Source organism: Odocoileus virginianus, chromosome 7, assembly GCF_023699985.2.
Source record: "Odocoileus virginianus isolate 20LAN1187 ecotype Illinois chromosome 7, Ovbor_1.2, whole genome shotgun sequence".
NCBI lineage: Eukaryota > Metazoa > Chordata > Mammalia > Artiodactyla > Cervidae > Odocoileus > Odocoileus virginianus.
In genome coordinates, this window is record NC_069680.1 from 15,734,892 (window position 1) to 15,755,460 (window position 20,569).

The following is a 20,569-nucleotide window of genomic DNA, read 5'->3' on the forward strand; positions in this document are numbered from 1 at the left end:
AAAAAAAAAAGAACTCTATAATACATGCTGTTTTGGAGCCAGCAATAAAATGACATGAACAGCCAGATCACATTAGAAAGATGCTTCTTGTGAAGAGGGGTATGTGAGTTGCCTTCAAAGAAGAAAAGACTATAACACAGCAGGATCAGATCCTTCCCTCAGATATGCCTCATCTGGCTTCCAGATTGTCATCACTTTTGCTGCTGGGGGGTGGGGGTGGCCAGTAAAGCCTGGTGGGATTAGGAGGGTCTCACAGGCCCTTACACACTAACACTCACATAAACAGAGCCCTTTGCTGGGTGGGATAGAGGAATGTGCTTGCTTGTTCTGCATACAGACTGTCAAGAACCTGAACCATCTCTAGGTGTGGGACAATGTGTCTAAGAATTCAGGCCTAGAGAAAGACTATGTTTCCACGAGAGGTGTTTCTGGGAGGGGTACTGTGCTTCTTATGGGGTTTTGGGGTCATTATAATCTCTCCCTCTCGGCATCTTGGAACCTTTAAGAAATAACGATTAATGCCTTCGCTCCTGCGCTAGGTATTTACAGCGTGCCCTCAGGCCACCAACAGACCGAGTTTGCTCGATGACTCGCTGGAAGCCTTGCTCCTTGTTTCTGGCTGCAGGCTGTTGTCTGTATGCAATCCACACTCCGGACCCGGAACTCATCATTCATCCTTCTTCCCTTTCCCTATCAAAATGAGTGTTTCATTAGGAAATATAATCCACAAATATCATTGGAATGCGCAGAAGCAATTGGCATTTTTGCGAGGCAGGGGGGAAGCTGATTCTAACCCAGTTTCAAATGATTTGATCAACATAGATTTAGACCTTCCTCTGTGCTTCGCTGGTGCTCAGAGGTAAAGAATCTGCCTGCAACGCCTGAGACCTGGGTTCGATTCCTAGGTCGGGAAAATCCCCTGGAGAAGGAAATGGCAATCCATAGGAGTATTCTTGCCTGGAGAATTCCATGGACACAGGAGCCTGGCAGGCTCCAGTCCATGGGATTGCAGAGTCAGACATGACTGAGCGACTAACACTTTCACTTTCTTTCAAGGACAGGCTGGGGCTTAAAGCTGCTCTAGATTCCTGGGGGTCCAGGTCTGAAATCTTCACACCCTGGTCCTGGGTGTCTCCTTGAATCCTCCTCCATCCCACAATGCTTTTGGCCAGAAGCAGGTGTGTTAGCCCACACCTAGATACATTACAAGGGGAACAATGGTATAGTCCTCTCCTGAAATTTCACCTGTTCTGTCCCTTGAATAGATGTAAACCACGTTAAGAGATTGCTCAATGCTGGTGGACACAGTCCTTGCCTCAAGTTAAAGTACCTATGTCTTTGGGGGAGATGATTTGGTATCCATGACATCTCTGAACAGAACAACGGGTTTGAGTGGGCAAGGATGTTCCCTGAAAATGGATGGGGTCACTGAAGCTTGTTTTTTTTCTTTTCTTTTTTTTTAAAAAAAGAAAACAAAACAAGAAAGGAAGAAAAGAAAACCTCAGGCATTTTAATATGTTAAATGCACACTCAATTATTAATTCTAAAGACTTCTACACATCAACCTAGATGAAACTTTTTTCACCTCTTTCTTGCCTTTTCCCCCTTCTCAGAAACATTTAGACCTACCCTATGGCAACGACTATCAGGCAGTCTCTGCCCTGTATATCAGGGTAGCACAAATAATTCAGCATAAAGCAGCTCGGTTCCTGTAGCTTGGCATTAGGATAAGTATATCTTAAGAAAGTTCTTATGCAGACTTGGCTCCAGGCAATAAAACGTCATAGATGTATAACTGTAGCAAGCGAAATTTCTAGGGAGCAAATTAGGCTGAAAACATCTTCTAGAGACAGCTAGAAAGGAAAAGTACACCACCCCCAAATAAGACAAGTAATGCAGTAAATGTTTCATTTATTGGCCTTCTTCCATTACTATTAGGGTTAAAAGACATCTTGTCAATAAGAAAGGTATATTTATGGAGGACTGATGCCTTCCAAAAGGCTTCTCCTGTCACAAATGCCTATAGCGGTAGTGATCAGCTTATGAAGGCAGGTGATGAAACCCTGTACAAATGCATACATCTTCCCATTAACCCTTGGATCATCAGGCATTATTGTCACTTTATTACCTGGACCTGTCATTAGCTGAAGCAAGGTGATCAAGCCAAATGCTTCAGAATAGTGCCCAAAACAGAACAGTATTCCTCAGGGTTTCAAAAAGAGGGTGTGTGCCTCTCTGAGTCCCTTGATAGAATCATTGTGGGGGGGAGGGGTTGAATAAAAGGTTGCCTGTGAAGTGGGCCCTTTTTGAAAAATATTTTTAATTAATTAATTAATTAATTTATGGCTGTGCTGGGTCTTTGCTGCTGCACAGGCTTTCATCCAGTTGCGATGAGTGGGGATTGCTCTCTAGTTGTGGTGCTCTAGCTTCTTACTGCGGTGTCTTCTCTTGTTGCCTAGCACATGCTCTAGGATGCATGAGTTTCAGTAGTTGTGGTTCCTGGGAGTCCTAGAGCACAGGCTTAATAATTGTGGTGCCTGGGCTTAGCTGCCCTGTGGCATGTGGGGTCTTCCCGGACCAGGGATCGAACTCATGTCTCCTGCACTGGCAGGCGGGCTCCTCACCACTGAACCACCAGGGAAGCCTGAAGTGGACCCTGTTTGCCTACCTCTTCCTCTCACTAAAACTGAAAACTCTCAGGTGTCCAATTTTTAGTGTTCCTAGGTTGGCTAAAGGAGTAGCTTTCCTCAAGATCCAAATAAGGAACCATTATCCACACAGAACAAAAAGCAAACAGAAAATATCACAGTGGAATCAGGACTTTGGCTTCTAAACATTTCCCCATTTTATAGCTTCCTTATGTTTTCAGATTCTTTTTTTGGCTTCCCTCAGTCAAAACACTCCCTACAAAGATAAGTCCAACACAGTGGGTAACAGATTATCCATCTTGGAACCTTGATATTTAAAGAAAAATCACACAGCACTCACACACACGCACATGTATGCAACACCATCAAGGTTTAATTACTAGAATCTTGCCAATTGACTGGGGAAGCTGAGTATGGTTGGTGACATGTATTCTCTACTTCTGGTGGAATCTAAGCAGACTATCCTTGTTTTTCCTAAATTCTAAAGCCAAACTTCCAATATAGATTGTTCTTTTTGTTGGTATGCCGGTGAGCCTCTCAGCATAATGGGGGTATAGGCTGAAAGTATGAAATCGTAGACTTTCTGAATGTTAGAACGGACCTAAGAAAATATCCAGTCCAACCACTTCACTGGTCAGGTGAGACAGGACAAAGGGGCCATAGGTAACAAGGCCAATGGCCAGCCTGCTTCTGCCATTTCCCTTCAAGCACAGTCCCATATTTCAGAGGACACTTACCACTCTGCCCTAACAACCCCCGGTAGAGAACTGATGCCTGAAAAGTGATATATATATATAAACTGAAACTTCCTTTCACATTCTCCGATAGGGATGAACAAGGAAGAACCCATGGGAGAGGTAAACCATTTAATTTCTGAGGTTAAAATGCAGATTACTAATAGCAACACAGGTCCACAGAGATTTAACAGAGGGATGGTTGAAGGGGAGAAGAAAAGAGAAGTGAAGAAGCCAAAAGACACTGGATGGGGAGGAGGAGGAAGAAACGAGGGCAGAGGGGCCATCTACTTACAGCTCAGGACTTGGGCTGGCCCTGGGAAAGGGCTCTGAGGGAAGAAGTCCCAGCTTCTTACATGCAAAACTCCTTGGCTCAGGCTAAAGTCAGAACTGCTCTGGCTTCCTCCCCATGTTTAGAACCCCTGCTATTTGGGCAGAGCTCTTGGTCCTTTAAACTAAGAGTCAGTCATCAGTATCTAGAGAGAGAAGTAGCCTCAACACCCGGATACAGCCAGCGGTTGTTTAAAATTTCACAGCGAATCTACAAACGACACATCTACATTGTAGGCCAACCGGACCTTTCTTTTAAATACTATATTACCTTGCTTTTTGCCGATTTTAATTTCACACCCTCCCCCATTTCTCCCCTATTCCCCCAGACTACCTAAAACCCTTTCGGAGACTCAGGGGTAACTGATGCTCTGAGATCTTCCTGGTCTCAAGACTTTCTATGGCACAAAGCAACACGATTAAATGTGGTGAATGATGGAATAACTCTAAATTTATTAATTGAATCAGAGATGTTAAGAGATTCCTTTCAATGAGAAACATAAGGATATGCCAAAATGGATGAGGTTACTAATCATCCAAAGTCCTTAGTATTAACATATGATAAAAATACAGGCCAGGACATTAAAAGCAGTAAGTACATTCATTAAAATTTCAATTCGGTATATTTATGACCTTTTATTATCCAGGTAAGTCCTATAAAGGACATAGAAGACCTCAGTATCCAACTTAATTCAGATCAGGGTTGGAGTAAAATAAAAGAACCATTGCACAGGAGAAATTGCCATAAAATTGAGTTACTGTAAATGTGTTCTCATTTAAGTAAATAAGGCCTTAAAACAGGCCTTAGGAAAGTCTACACTGTACACAGACTCAGGCACACCAAGTATACAGGTGACAATTAGCAAGTGTGAAAAGCTATGGCCATTTGATAAATGTGTAAATCTAAAGGCAACCAAGTGAAAAGACCTAAAAAAAAGGAAACTGTTAAATCCATTTGTACATGGATTTAACAGTGAAGCATTTCATTCTTCGTGTTTTTACTCGGTGTCTTAAAATAATCCCCTTTCTGTCTCCACTCACCCTCTTAGAAACTGTGCCCGCCTTATTTATTTATGAAGTCTGAAGGTTAGTCCTACCTGCTGAGACTAATTAGCCCTGTGCTTTGTATCCTATGCAATCCTGTCTGATTAAATGTACACATTTGTTTTACTTCTTTTCAGGCTCCTTCTCACTCTACTTGTGATTTTCTGTTTAATATTAAAGTTGGGAGTTACTGTGATTCTCCTCCATAGCCTCCCCCCGCCCCACCACATTTTTATTTTGCCCACATCTTGCTCTTTAGTGTGCAAATGTGGTTATGAATTTTTTCCAGTGCAGGGGAATTCATTGGCCTTGTCAATCTTGGTATCATTATTTTTAGTAGTCTTCTTTCTGAGACCTTAGCCTATAAAACAGTTTTGCTGAAAAGAGAAACTCTCTAAATATTACATGGTAAATTGGCTTTCTTTTGGAAAGCTTAGGTGCTGATGGGCCAGCTGAAAAGCAGGTGAGATGTGTTTTTAGGGGATGGGTGAAATAGTTTAGTACATCTCGGACTCTAGACCAACTCTGTTCCTAAAAGAAAATTTGCTAATTCCCTACTAATTTTTTTTTTTCCTGGTTCTCTTTGTCCCCTTTCCTGTTGCAGATTCCAGTTCACTTCTCACTGGATATTTGCAAGAAAATGAGTGTTGTTGCTCCATTTTCTAGAACACTGTGTTTTGGGACCCAGGCCTTTTCTCCTTTAACATAATTTTCTTCCCCATTTTGTAGCAAATCAATCTGCTCCCCAGGAGAGAGCCTAAAAATCAACAAATACCTGCCTCAAACCTCAGGTTTTCCATCTCCTCCCTGAGGCCTTCTAGCATCAGCTGGGTTAGCAATTTCCTGCCAGAACCATCTACATCTTGATTATTTGGTCAGTCTTTGGGGGATTTCATTTCAGATCTCCTTCCAGAAAGACTCCAGTACCACTGATCCCTGGGGTTGGTGAACTTTCAGTTTTATTTTCCCTGGCGGCGTTAACGCCCAAACTTTTCACCTCAAGTCAGAAAGGACTTTGAATCCTAGCTGATATCCTACCACCTCCAAGGTCAGTTAAAAAAAAAAAAAGAACAACATTCTACATTGAAAAGAATCAAGAATCATGTATTTTTCCTTAAGGATATTTTTAATGCCCCTGACAAACACTACAGTATTTGGTTGTTTTTTGGGTAAAAAGTCATCTTGGCGTATTTATTCTAGTAGAGACTTACGATTTAACGAAATGATTCACTATTAATAAACAAAAAAGGGGAGGGAAGACCTCGTGGGTTAATAGTTTCTTTCACTGCAGATGACCAGGAACTTTGCCCAGCCCTCCACTTCCCCAAGCTCTCAGAGTGGAGGGTTGATCTCTCTTTTTGACCACTTATGTTACATCCCGCCCAAGGGTGGCTGATTTCATTGCTGGCTTAACCACTAAACCCCTACCTCCCACCCTTTCCCCAATACTCTCCTCCTTTTCTCCTTCCTTAAGACTTATTTCTACTATTTCTAAAGTGCACTTTTTCTGGGCCTCTCCCCATCCCCGCCCCCCAAGTGGGCTTTCCTTCCGCCTTCCTCGACTCGGATTCCCGACGCGATCGCCACCCACCCCCCGTCCCCTCCTCTCCTACTCCGCATTGTCTTTTCCGAAGCCGCCCCCCACCCGGAGCGAGTCCCGGTTCCCTCGCCCAGACTCCGGGGCTCTCGCACACACTCAGCGCAGGCCTCTCCCCTTGCACACTCCTCCCTCCGTCTCTCCCCCACTCTTCCCCCGCCCCTCTCCTCCTCCTCCTTCCCTCCCTCCCTCCTCCCTTTCCCGGCGCCCGAAAGGATCATTGTTAGCCGCCCCCGCCCCGCCCACCCCGGCTGTTTATTTATGCAGACGTCACCGGGCCGGGCCCGCCCCCCGGCATCTCATTAAGCGAGTGTGTTCCTCTCGCCCTGTCAATAATCTCCGCTCCCAGACTACTCCGTTCCTCCGGATTTCGATCCCCCTTTTTCTATCTGTCAATCAGCGCCGCCTTTGAACTGAAAAGCTCTCAGTCTAACTTCAACTCACTCAAATCCGAGCGGCACGAGCTCCTCCTGTATCTTCGGCTTCCCCCCCCTTTGCTCTTTATATCTGACTTCTTGTTGTTGTTGGTGTGTTTTTTTTTTACCCCCCCTTTTTTTTATTTATTATTTTTTTGCACATTGATCGGATCCTTGGGAACGAGAGAAAAAAGAAACCCAAACTCACGCGTGCAGAAGATCTCCCCCCCCCTTCCCCTCCCCTCCTCCCTCTTTCCCCTCCCCAGGAGAAAAAGACCCCAAAGCCGAAAAAAAGTTCACCTTGGACTCGTCTTTTTCTTGCAATTTTTTTTGGGGGGGCAAAACTTTTTTGGGTTTTTTTTTTTTTTTTTGGCTTTTCTTCCTACTTCATTTTTCTTCCAAAATTGCTGCTGGTGGGTGAAAAAAAATGCCGCAGCTGAACGGCGGTGGAGGAGATGACCTAGGCGCCAACGACGAACTGATTTCCTTCAAAGACGAGGGCGAGCAGGAGGAGAAGAGCTCCGAAAACTCCTCGGCGGAGAGGGATTTAGCTGATGTCAAATCGTCTCTAGTCAATGAATCAGAAACGAATCAAAACAGCTCCTCCGATTCCGAGGTAGGAAAAGCCCCTCGGGCTGGTGGGGTTCTTAATCTATTTCCTGGGCTTGGCAAATGTTGCTGAGAGGGGAGAAATCGGGGCTGGGGGCGGCGGCGGGGCGCCGCGGGGCCAGGCGGGCGGCGTGTGCTTGTGGGGCCACCATTGCAAAAACTTGTAACCCTGTTTTTTTCTCTTTCCCCCTCACCCCAAACCCCCCACCTCGCTGATCCTTTTTCTCCCCCCCTTCTCCCCCCCACCTCTGCGTGGCGTTTGCCCCTCGCCCTCCCCACCTCCACCCCTCCGGGAAGGCGGAAAGACGGCCTCCGCCTCGCTCCGAAAGTTTCCGAGATAAATCCCGGGAAAGTTTGGAAGAAGGTGAGTACGCCCCGCGCTGCCCCGCAGCCGCCCGGAGCTGCCCCCCCCCCCCCGCCCCCCACCCCGGGGCCCGCCGCCCCGCGCGCCCGGGCCCCGCGCCCCGCTCGGCCCGGCCGTGCGCCGGTCCGGCCCCGGGCGCCCCCGGCCACTTGGGGCACTTTTCTAAAAAGTTTCTCCTCGCTCTCTCCCGCTCCGCGCGGCCGCCGCCGCCGTCCCCTCGCCGCCCCGCCATGTTAGCGGCCAAGAGGCAAGATGGAGGGCTCTTTAAGGGGCCACCGTATCCCGGCTACCCCTTCATCATGATCCCCGACCTGACGAGCCCCTACCTCCCCAACGGATCGCTCTCGCCCACCGCCCGAACTGTAAGTGCCTCCGCGCCCGGCCCCCCGCCCGCAGCCTGCCCGCCCGGCCCCGCATGCGGCCCCTGCCCTGCCCCCTCCCTCCTCTCCCTCCCCTTCCTCCCCCTCCCCCTCCCCGCCTCCACCCCTCCCCGCCTCCCCTCCCCCGCTCGTGGCCCAGCAGCCCGAAACTCTCCAAACTTTTCTGCCTTTTGTGGACTGGGATGTGTTTGCACTTCGCCATGTTCTTGCTTTCAGTTTGTTGCCTCGTGATGTTGGGGAGACTTTGCTTTCCAAGCAGGGCTCTGCTGGGGTGGTGGTGGTGGGGGGGGGGAATCAGAAGAACTTTTTCCTTTTTTTTTCCTCCTGCGCTCTGATTGCCCCCGCCCCCTTTGGTGGTGGTGTTTGTTTCTTCACCCTGGGAAGATGACTGTGTGGCTCTTTCTTTTCTCCCTCTCCCTCTCTTCCTTCCCTCTTCTGTGGCGTCTTGGGCTTCCCCCGGTTAACCCCTTGGCTGCCGCGGCCGGGGACGGAGTGACTGGGCTGCTCCCGACGCGCGGTGGTAGAGAGCGGATTGTCCCTCCCGGCGTTTGGACTTGAAAACTAGCGGGCGCGCGGAGCCCTGGGCCTTGGAGAAGCGCCTCGGCTTTCTCTCTCGGCCGCTGATTTGTTTAGCTTTCTAGTGGAGATGGCTGGCTCTCAGCCCTCCTCCCCCTTTCCCCTTGGAAGGTCACGCTTCCTAGACGGGTTCCACTGGAAACTTTGGGGGGGCTCCGGGCTTCCTTTTCTGGGGGCCACCCCGCAGGGCCGCGAGCGCCCTGGGCGCCGTGGCTTGGCTCGGCGGCGTGGCGCGCTGGCTGCCGGCTCTCCTGGGCCGCGCGGGGTGGAGAGGCCCCTGTGGCTGCGGTTCTTGGGTTGTGTGCAGCCGGGATGGCCTCCTCCGGGCGGACTTGATGTGTTTCTAGGGAATTTGGTGCTTTGGGGTTATATAGCGGGGTCTGCGCTCGCCAGCTTTAGCGAAGGCCCTCAGCGGGCCCAAGGGGGGCAGAGACCAGGGTGTGCGGGGGCCCAAGGGTGTAGAGAGGCTGAGAGAGGCCCAGGGCGCCTGTCCTTCTAGGGAGTGGGCTGCTAATCGCAGGCCACCCAACTTTGAGGGCCCCAGGGCGGAGCGGGGTGCCAGGCTCTGGGGGGCGCTTTCCGCAGCGTGCGCCCGGAGCCCACCCCTGACATTTGTTAATAGGGCTCACCCCCTTCCCCGACCGACCTCTGCACCCTGCCCTCGCCCTGAACCCCTTCCCCCCATCCCACCCTCCTCTTAAAAGCGAGGATCCCGAATCTCTGGACGCGATCTCTAAACGTTTGTGCCCGGCTTCTCGATTGTTATTTTGCACCTTCTCTGGCTCAGTCCCCCTACCTCTTATTTACACACACACTACTTTTGTCTTTTTCTTTTTCGGTAACTCGAGCTAGCAATTTGAAATAGGGCACTGACTGTTCAGCAGCCGTGGATTCGGTGCTAATGGCCGAGGGCTTGCCGGACGGGAGTCGATCCGATCTACAAGTGTTTTTAAGCATTAAAATATTAACTATCAGGTTTGACTTGTTTTTTGGGGCCCCGGCAAAAAAAAAAGGCCAAGGGCATGGTAGATCGGTCATTTTTTTTACGGCAAGGAAAAAGAAATAATTATAGCCCCCCGCCCTCCCTTGCGCCCAGGCTTTTGCAGGCTTGAAAAGCTGGGAGACCGTTTCAGCCCGACCTCCTCTTACATGGCCAGCGCTATCTGGAGGCAGGGGCCGGTCTGTGGGGTTGCGGCTGGAGGCGAAGCACAGTCCGGCTACGTTGTATTTTTCCTGGGAGCTCGTGGGCATCTTGAACCGGAGAGTTTGTGTAGTGACCAAGCTGACCAAGCGACATTCCAAAGTAACCCTGAGAATTTCTTCCTCTCCTCCCCTCCCCCTGCGATGGAAGTCTCTCTGATATTATTTTAAAATCCACTTTGCCATCTGAAAGGCCATCTGAATACTGAGCTTTGATGACGGGCTTGCTGGCCCTTCTGGGCTCCCTTGCAAACTCCTGTCTGTGACCCTTGGCAGGCTTGCCCCACTGTCTCCCGAAACTCCAACAGTTGTGTTGTGCTGTAATTAGGAAACAGGGAAATTGTTAAAGGCAAATAAATGATTTCCCGGTGCGAAAAGGAAAGCTCCCAACCACCCCGTCCCCTTTGTGGGCATTGTAGGAATACTCGGCGTCTTGTGATTTTAATTGCGGACATAGCGGGTGGCCTGGTGCTGTGACATCAGATTGAGAAGACATTTCTGAACTCAGGAGGCAGTTTTAATATTTGCGTGTCAAACATCCAACAGACATCTTTTGTGCGCACAGGCTATTCCTCCCTCCTATCTGTTACCTGAGTTAGCTGATGTGCTCCAAAATTAAAGTTATTTATTTAAGCCGGTAAGCAGAGACATGGAAATGAGGCTGAGAGGCTGTTATGTGTCACTCCTGACCTCTTCAATCAGAAGGCCGGCTTGCAATTCCAGATTTGATACAGCTGCCGAAGGAATCTATAGGCAAGATAGCGGTCTTTTCATGCTCATCTGAAATTCTTAGTGCTTCATAGAGTGTGTTTTTTGAGGGCAAGGTGTAAAGACAAATTGGCTCTGTTCCTTACCCGACCCTCCTTGGTGGTGTGTTTTTTTTTTTTTTTTTGGCTTATTTTGTGTTACTTATGAGTGTACCTGTAAGCAGTTGCATCCTTTCAGAAGCAAGCTCTTTGGATTCCTGGTTTCTGCTTTTCTATTTAATAACGTAAAGAATTAAGGAGTATCATTAAATGGGCTTATGATGAATAATACATTATCTCAGGAATAATGCTTTAATTGCTGGAGACGCCATAAAGCTTGATAGTAATAATTTTATTTTAAAATGACAAAGATTTCTACATCACGTTAATTTAGCCTTTGATACAGTAATAGGAACGGCTTTTAAAAAGATTCAAATACAAAAAAGCATTAAGGCGAGAGGTCTGGTTAAGCATATGGGAGGTGATAGAACTGCAAATATTAGAATTGTGGTAACATTTGTAGATACTAAAGATAAAAATACTGTTTCCGTATTAAAGTTGATAGGAAAAACTAGTTTTACATTTCTTTTTCCCTCCTGCCAAATGAGAATATGGGATTTGGTGGCCGAAATTCCAGTTAGGTTTGAAATTCTTAATTAAGGACTTGGCTATTAGAGCTTTTGCATCTTCTTTGATCCAAAGTTATTTGCTTTTCAGCTGAAACTGTTTGCTACTAGGTTGAACAAATAAATAAGCAGCATCTTGAATTCATTTTTGAACTTGGAATCCAGCATTTAAAGGAAACCAAGAGGGGCCTATTCATTGGGGTTTTATTTAGCTGGGCAGCAACTTCTCTTTCTGCCTGGTGAAAAATGGATGTTTTCTCCTCGCTCAAACAACATAATCCTTTCTAATACAAAAGATTTAGACCTTGGCGTGTGAAGGGTTAATGGTGGTCCTTCCCCGTTGTCCTCCCACCCCCCACCTTCACCCCTGATTGTTTTGACAACACTTTTCAAAGTGTGACATTCCAAGCCCCTCCATAACAATGTAATATTACTGTAATTACACAGGTCATTACATTTTAAATAGAGAACAATAAAATGCTTATCGCCCTGAAAAAGAACAGGTGTTCTTGCCCTTCTTTGGTATTTATGCTAATTGTTTTTCATCTCCTTGAGAAATATTTATGGCAAACATGTTTAGATTTCAATCTCAAGGCAGCAGTATTAATTCCGTGCTAATCTTTTCTAAGGTTGGGGTTTAATGTCTGCAGTTTGGATTATGGGCTCAACATTCACCCAATAAGTCATATTTTAATGATTATAAATTTAATATGCCAGCGCTTCCATAGTTTGTTGAAATGAAAGCCTTCTGAAAACCCCAGAAACAAAACTATGAGGCAGTCGGGAGCCTAGAGTGTTTATCTGGAAGAAGTGTTTTTGGAAACTTGACTGCTGAAGGAAAGTAGCTTTCATTGATGCACTCCTATGTGATTGAGAAAAGATTTGGAGAAAAACAATCCCCCGTTCTGGCTGGGAGTTTTCCACCTTGATTTTAATTTTACTGATATGGATTTCATTTAGAGTCCCTGCTGGAAACTGGTCAGCTTTCTGTTTCTTAGCAAGCTGTGAAAAAGTTACAGGAAGGTTTCCGGGGGCTGGCAGATCAAGAATGCTGTTCTGTTAGCAGTTCAGGATAACTGCAGTTCTGCACGCCATTAAAAAAATATTTGCTTTAGAAAACCAGCATTTTAATAGTTGCACCGGAGGCTGTGCTTTTAAAGATTACAGTAGAAGCCTTTCCAGGTTTTGAATGTCTCCTCACATGCCACGAGGTGCCTGCGTGCATACGAAAAGCACCCAGACTTCTTGGTGGAGAAATGTTGGTGCAGCTTCTCTGACACAGGCTCAGTGGGTAAACTGGAAGGTATCTAAGAGGATTTTACATTTTGTCAGATGTTTCACAACAGGGGCCCCCGAATCACATTAAAAATGCACTGCAGAGACAGGACAGCTGCAAATTTTTGTGCGGACGCGTGTTTCTGGACCATGACTAAAACTCCGGGGACCTTTTCCCCAGCTGTCTGGAAGTTCTGTGGAAGTTGGTTTATTGGCAGTTAAGTCTGAGACAACCTGGATTTAGCAAAGACTCTCCTACACAGGAAGTAGATGACATTATATTGGGGGAAGGGACTTCAGGCAAGGAGTGATTTACTCCTTTTTTGTTTTTTTAAACCGTGGCATTGCCAAATAAATAAGCACTTTCCAAGGAAGTAGGTGTAAGCTTTTTAGTCTTGGTGAGTGGAATTAGATAATATCTTTAACCGCATTTATAACTGTTTCGAGGTGACACATTTCAGAAGTTTGGAGAAGGAGGGGGGTGAATCAAATTCTTGAGGCTTTTCTTTTTGAAAGGGGTGTGTGATGTGGGCGTCTGAGTTTCTTCTGGGAGTGGATATTGGCAACCGTGTAAGTCAATCTTCAACTCTGACTTATAATTGAGCACATTTGTGAAGGAAATGGTTAATTTTACAACCAAAGGCAAACTCGCACCTCGACAGGTCTGCTGAAAGAAATGTGCCCTAGTCCTTTGCTGGCAAGCACCACCGGGTCATAAATCCACAGGCTTTATTTACAGCCCATAACACTTATGAATGTTAAGATATTTGACGCCACGTTGGCCTTATAATATTCAAGGTCTGCAGACACTGGCAGTAGCTCAAATTTCTCTCACTAATTATAAGCAATGAGATTGGGGGGGGCAGTTGGGACAGCCCATCGCCAAAGCTGCCCTCTCCCCCGCCTCTGACCCCCACCCCTACAATCTGAGCCAACTGAGACAGACACCCCCTCCTCCTTTGGCAGCTGACTTGTACTTTTCCTCCAGGCTATTGTTATACACATTTATAAAGAGCACTTTCAGGAATGGAAATTCAGTGGGGGCTCTGCACGAATGTTTTTCAAAAGCAAAGTTGCTCTAGGTGCTTGCATCTTTTTTCCTTTTCATCTGGTTTATCCCTTTTTCCTTTCTTTTTTGACTTTTTCTTTTTTGAGACCCTGTTGTCTATATTGTGCTTATTTCCCAGAATACTTAAAGTAACCTGATACGGGAGGCTGCCCTTCAATTTATATGATGTTTTACTGAGCTGGAAGGGAAAATGCATACATTGCATAGTGCGCTAGTTAACGTGAGGGTTAAGAGAAAAGTGACATGGAGTGAGGAGACTTGATTAAAAGAATTAATAGATGAGAAAAGAAATCCAAGTTTGCTTTGGGAGTGGGAAGGTCATTCATTTGGGAAATGTGCAGTGGCGTCTTGGTGGAGGACACAGAAAAGTAACAGAGAAGGCGGAATAAATACTTGGCTAAGAAAGGTTAGAAAGGTATAAAAAGACGCGACAGAGATTTGGGCTTGACAAAAATGGCTTGAGTGAAATTAGGAGTTAGAAGTTTCTTAGGAGAGGTGAATATCATGACGGGGGTGGGGGGGCGGTGGGCGGATGGTATTAACAACCATATTGATTTGCTCAGTAAAAACTGGTTCCAATCTACTTTTCACCCAAAGAGCTCTATGCAGCAGATAATAACTTCATGTGAGTTACTGTGCAAGAGTCTGGGGATGGGGCATCTGTGAAGACCCCCGATGTGAGAGAGATGGCCAGTTACCCTGCGGATTGTAATTTATTCTTAAAAAAGAAGTGGGCTGTCCGAGTGTGTGTGTGACCACATGGCAAAGGGGGAGTGGGATTCCGAGATGTGTGGGAAACTGTGGCAAAGAGGGGCGGGGCTGATGGCTCTGTCATTTCTGGCTGGGTCCTTTGCTCCTTCCACCCCAAACTTAAAGACCGAGGCTGAACGGTTTTATTTTCTAATCAATGGAATGCAGAAACTTACTAGCCCTCTGGGACAGATATGAATCCCTTAGCAGCTCATTACAAAGATGGGACTGTGGGATCTTTGAACGGGTTATCAGCCCTGGTGTTCTTCGGTTTTCCTAGGATAGGCTGTTTTCTTCCTTAGGCATATCTGATTTGGGGCTGGTTATTTGGTCTCTTATATTTTATTCTTTTTTTATTTTTTGGTCATGAAGTAGCCCCACACAACTCCTTCTACAGGGAAAAGAGATGGCTGTTAGTGGGATCAGCTCTGAAGGAGTTAAAATTGCTTGCTAAAGTTTGGCATCATGAAAATAAATTTGAGGCCTGGTAGGCATTAGTAAGGCACAGCACATTTACAGAGCTTAATTAGTACGAACTGTAATTGTTCATGGTCTGCCAGAAGAAGTAATGTTCAGGAAAAGTGGAGTCCTTCTCCTGCAGTCTTTAGTTTGAAACCGATAAATCACTTGCATATTTGTGTAGTGATTCAAATGGAGCTAAGACCTCTCCCATCCCAACATGTGGTAAATTGTAAAGTCAATGAATTGCAGATGTAGGCTACAGTGAGATTCTCTAAGAAAATGCAGAATGAATGGGAAAGAGTGATGCTATAAATATTTACTGAGAAGATAACTAGGTTCTTGCGTGCTGGGCCAATTATGATGTACTAAATATATTAGCAAAATGCTTAAAAAAATCGAGAGGATTTGTGTGGGTCTTTGGGTGGGTTGGTTTGTTTGGGAAAGTGAAATAAAAGGCCCTATGTTATTGTCCTGTCAGTTTTATTAAGCCTGAATCACAATGGCATACCCAGGGAAGGACACATGAAACCCACATTAATGCAAATTAATTCGTTATGAGTTGCAGCGCTGTGACTGCTAAGGGGAGTAATGATGGGGCATTATTTTAAGAGTGTTAGTGTAGCAACTTTTAATGAAAAATGCTGTGTTAGGAACATGTCTCAGCATTTTAGCCCACGTGTTTTTATATGCTGGAAATGTGTTTTGGACAAGAGCAGGAAACTTGCTTCACTTTATTCTTCTCTCCCCTAAACAGTTTAAGAACTGTAATTATGGTTTGATGTTTAAAGAAAATCATCTAATTTTCCCTTAAGAAACAAATCCAGAAATGCCCATCACCATAACCAAGTTCAACTGTAACTTTTTGCAGTGACTGCACCACAAAATGGAAAAAAAAAACAATGTAGCTCCCCACTCCCCCCCCACCCCCCCCACCGTGGACCTATAGATAAAACTTTCTCAAAGTGATTTTCCCCACCTTTTTTTTTCTTAGAGAATTTTGGTCTCAGGCAGTGTTGCAAGTCAATACTTTCCCCCAATGTGAGTAGGTGGATGTGTATGAAAGCTGTAAAAGTTAATGATCGTTCTCTGACTCATAGCTGATGGTTTCAGGTTGAGGAAAAGAAAAGAAAAAATTAATGAGGGTAAATAGACATTTGATGGAACGTCGAGACAGTAGGAGAGATTGTTTCTGTGTCTAAAGGCGTGCGTTTTGTTGTGGCACAATTTCTAAAGGAGAAAGCCAGGGAGGGAAAAGTGGTTGCCTTTGTTAAGTTGTTGCTTTAGGAGGGTACAGATATTCTGTGTCTGGATCTTTGCAGGAATGCTTAAGCCTCCATACCTACCAGTCTGCTGGTTTTGCCTTCCCTGTAGAAGTTAGAAGCCCCCTTGGCACTTTTTAAAGGGGTAGGCAGACAGACACCCAGAGGCCTGGTCAGAAGTTTATTTCCCACTAAATGTAAGAGGCTCCCAGTGTAGGGCTTGGGGGTGCTGTCACTGTCCTGAAAAATGACTGGTGACCTGGTCTTAGATATACGTAGGCCCCTATTTTGTCTTTTATGCTAATAACATGTAAATTAAACTTACAAGTGCCTCTTGGTGGTAGCTACAGCGGTGAGGAAGGTGAACCAAGAATTCCCCCAAACCAGAACTTTTTAGGAAATGAATCTGGATTTCTTCTTTTTTAATAGAAAGCTAGGTGATTCATAAAAATGGAAATAAAGCAAATGCTCCCCCTCTTCCCAGTTTAGTGGAGTGAGTAGGCATACGAAATTAATCTTCATCCTACAGGAAGTTCACTTGAGTGTTGGAAAACCCAGTGGAGGGTTTCAAGTTTTTTGAGTTGCCTTTAAGGATGAGATCTCTGGCTGAAAAAGCTGTGTCGCTTTTCTCTCCTCTCTGGGTATCTCTGATGTCTTGTATGGGAAACAGTGAATTTAGGGCCAGTAGTAATTAGAAATGAGACGAGAGAAATCAAGATAGGATTTCTTGATAAGGGAGGTGGTGGATTGTGAAATACTGGATTTTGCTTTGCTGGAGAATGTGTGCCGGACTGTGCAGAGCACCAGTGCTTCTCCATGCCTCTCTCTGGGGGAGAGATGGCTGGGTCATCTGGGAGTGTCAGAATGGGTGGTTGGGCTTGGCCACTGTGAACACACACACAGGAAGGGAAGGTTTATTTTGTTGCAAGTTTCACAGGAAGGCACAGTATGAGAAGTACCTTGGAGTTCTCATTTGGTGTTGCTTTAGGAGGTGGCGGGATTGGGGCTACGGGTGGTGGGTAGGCACCACATTATGGCCTGTTGATGGACAGCGCTGCAGGTGACCGGAGCAGGGGGCCCCAAGAGTCCATGCAAGGGGAACCTGGTTCTTAAATCAGATAAGCCTTAATTCGCCAGCTAAGATCTCTCAGCCTCCCCATATCTTCCCCAAACAAACAAAAGCACAGAGGGCCAACCTTCTCTTGTTCTTTCTACTAGCTTTATACGGAGATATAAATAAATTATTGTTCCATCTTAGAATGCCAAGTTTTTACTGGGTCCTTGTATTTTATCTTCATCTTAAAAAGCTACACTATAATGAACAAGGCATCCCTGTGTTTTACAGGGAAGGAAAAAGCCGTTTAAAGGGTGTGTTTTAGAAGAGAGTATTTGGGAAAAGAGGGGGTGGAAATGCAACGGAGAAATGAGAAAATTTTAAGTCTTCCTCGCTGCTGCTGGGGGAAGTTTAGCTCGGAATCTCTCCAACACAGTGGGTTCTGGTTAGGAGTGAAGATCTGATTGGAGCTTGTGCTGCATGGATTTAGGAGCTGGTCAACATTATTTTCAGATTTAGGAGCTGGTCAACATTATTCAATGTGCCTGGACACCTGAGGAGTGAAGTTACATTGCTTGGGGATGTTAGATTGGTGTGTGTGAAGGTGAGATTAGCTTTGTCCTGCCAGATTCTTAGGGCTTTCCTGGTGACTCAGTGGTAAAGAATCTGCCTGCCAGTGCGGGAGACCTCGGTTCGATCCCTGGGTTGGGGAGATCCCCTGGAGGAGGAAATGGCAACCTGCTCCGGTATTCTTGCCTGGAGAATCCCATGGACAGAGGAGCCTGGCGGGCTACAGTTTGTGGGGTCCCCAAAGAGTTGGATACAACTCAGCAACTGAACAGTAACAATCAGATTCTTAAGAATCTTGCAGCTGCGTTTTTATTGTCTTAATTGTATTAGTAGCTTTCTCTTTGGAGTTGTGTTGTTTGGGTTGGTGTTGAACACAAGGATTAAGTATGGAACCGGACAAGTGAAAATTGAATTTGGGTTAGCCACAGTTGCACTAATTTGTTCAGAAGGTCATGATTGTATGAAATTTTGTTTGCACGATGTCTACTTAGTTATCAGGTGTCCATTCACTTTTAATTGATGATAGAAGATTTCTGTGGTTACCCTGAGTGCAAGATCGCCTTAGGGCTCCACAGGGTTTGTGGGAAGAAAAGCTTGGACAAGTTTCCATTAAGCTCTGCATCAGGCAGTTGGAAAAGGGAAGAGTAAAACCTGCTGAGAAGGAGGATGAGCGTTCAGCGTTGCCTTCTCTCCTGAGCGGGAGAGTCCCCCGCTCCGCTCGACCAGGGCTGCTCTCAGCCAAGAATTCCAAACTCGCAGAGGAACCTGTCCCGCGCACAAAAGTTGTTTTAACACGATGCAGAATTGTCACAGTAATTAGCCCGATCTCCGCTTACTGACTGGCAGTTTTCACAAAAAGGACGGTGGAGGGGGGCCGAGGGGGCAAGTTCATCTGTCTTCTGCAGGGACTCACTTTGGATGAACAGCTCCCGAGTGTGCGTGTTGGGGGGTGGGGGTGGGGGGCAGCTCTGTGCGTGGGAGGGGCTTATCTCGTGGCTCAGCCTTTATCTTTTGTTTTTGGGAGTCTGATTCATTACTCTGCCTTGACAGATAAAGGAATATGTATATGTGTGTATATATGTATTCCCCCCCCACCTCTATTATGCTCCCTTTTAACTTTGATTACTATTACATTTGTGACCAGGCAGACTCCTAATATATCTATACAAGCAGTGTTTTTTTATTTGTTCATTTGGAAAAGACATAATGGTCTCAGAACCCATTGTATCCCCAACTGGGAACAGTACTGCTTTATCCCATGAGCAGTATGGATTTAGGCTATTTTAAAAATTTCATTACTACTGAGCTATGTTTAGTTTGACTTGGTTCAGAAGTTCTTATGTGAATTTCTCCCCCCCCCCCAAATAAAAACCTGTATAAAATGAATAATTTTTCTTACAGGGAGGAAGATACGAAATAATAGGGTCTAAAACTCACTTAGGCTAGGTAAAACTCACTTAGGCCTTACGGGAAGGTTCTGGTAATAGTAACAGTACAGTGGTGGTAATAGCAGTAGTTTGCTCTTGTAATACAGTTCTGTGTTTGGAAATGCAACTGATCTGCCTATTGCTGTGAGGGGGATGGACAGCAATTTCATAGGACCATGTGGTTCTTCATCATTTGTTCGTTTATGGTCAGTTAAAATGCATCTTCAGATAGTGTTGAGACCTTTTGGTGATTGTTGTGTTGTTTATAAAATCAGTCAGCAAATGGTGTTTGTTTTCCCAATTGGTAGGAGCCCAAGATTAACAAGTATTATTGGGGAAAAGAAAAATTTGGAGAGCCATCTTGGTATTCCTTTTTATTTGGGGCTACCCACTTCTTTGTTGGGGGATCTATAGGTCTTCAAGGGGAAAGGCCCAGGAGAGACTTTAGCCTTCTGCTGTTGGGGGGGGGGGTCTTGGTGAACTGGGGGCATACCTTCACCCTTGGGCCCCCGAATAGGTGGTCTTCAGAACTCTCAGTTGCTCTTGGGCACTGGTTGGCTCCCTCTTTGGGGAAGTGTGGATTCCTAGAGTGCGTGTGGGTTGCAAGAGCTGTCCTGAGCTGTCCTGGGACTGATAGCTTAGTCATTGCGAAAGAATGTATAAAGCATCGTGTGGCCCCTGAATTCTCTGCCTGCCACATTTGTTTTCCCCAAAATAGAATTGTGTTTGAGGGTGAGAGCCCAGTTATTCGAACTCTGGCGGGGGGAGCGGTGGGGGGGGGGGGGGCTTGTACCTTTGTAGTCTTGTGGCTTCTCACATCCTCTCTCTCCCAGTCTTTCCCTCTCGCCTACGTGTCGCAATTCTGATGATTTTTGCAGCACACAGTTAATTTTTCTGCAGCATCTTGCTCAGCACACTGGCTTCCTTTATGTCTTAATGGGCGTCCGTCTTTCCTTTTCATGTCATTGATCCTCACTCCTGGCCCCCTCTACCTCCCTCCCTTTTGCTTATTGAATAGGTGCTTTTTTTTTTTTTAAACCTTAGATTATTATGAGCATCTTATTTATAGCAACAAATAAAAATACACAGGTCTTGATTGAATGCCAGGGCTGCAGTTCAATCTAGGAAGGTTTGTCTGCTATTCATAAACTGCTTAAGATGTTTTCTTGTAGTTTGTGACATAAGCAGAACGCTTTGATTTGGTTTCTTTCTACAGCTCCATTTTCAGTCCGGGAGCACACATTACTCTGCGTACAAAACGATTGAACACCAGATTGCAATTCAGGTAGGACATGCAAGAGATCCTGAAGTTTGATTTGTCGATATGTAGGTCTCTTGTGTCTTTTATCTTCCACCCTTTCCCCAACCGAGGTGATGATAATGATGGTGGTGATGAAGATGATGATGGTGATGAAGATGATGGTGGTGATGAT

General features: G+C 45.8%; 1 protein-coding gene across 30 annotated transcripts in view; it reads left to right on the forward strand.

Moving 5' to 3' along the window:
• The first annotated feature begins 6,666 nt into the window (after positions 1-6,666).
• Positions 6,667-20,569, forward strand: part of TCF7L2 (transcription factor 7 like 2) — a 199,438-nt gene continuing 185,535 nt past the window's right edge. For 7 of the 30 annotated variants that reach the window (XM_070470176.1, XM_070470181.1, XM_070470182.1 and 4 more), the window contains exons 1-4: positions 6,668-7,385; positions 7,676-7,742; positions 7,980-8,104; positions 20,353-20,421. In XM_070470176.1, coding sequence (XP_070326277.1) covers positions 7,197-7,385; positions 7,676-7,742; positions 7,980-8,104; positions 20,353-20,421 — 450 coding nt within the window. In that variant the 5' untranslated portion in view covers positions 6,668-7,196. Of the gene's footprint in view, positions 7,386-7,675; positions 7,743-7,979; positions 8,105-20,352; positions 20,422-20,569 lie in introns of all 30 variants that reach the window. The other 23 variants (XM_070470188.1, XM_070470192.1, XM_070470193.1 and 20 more) reach the window with 9 other exon arrangements.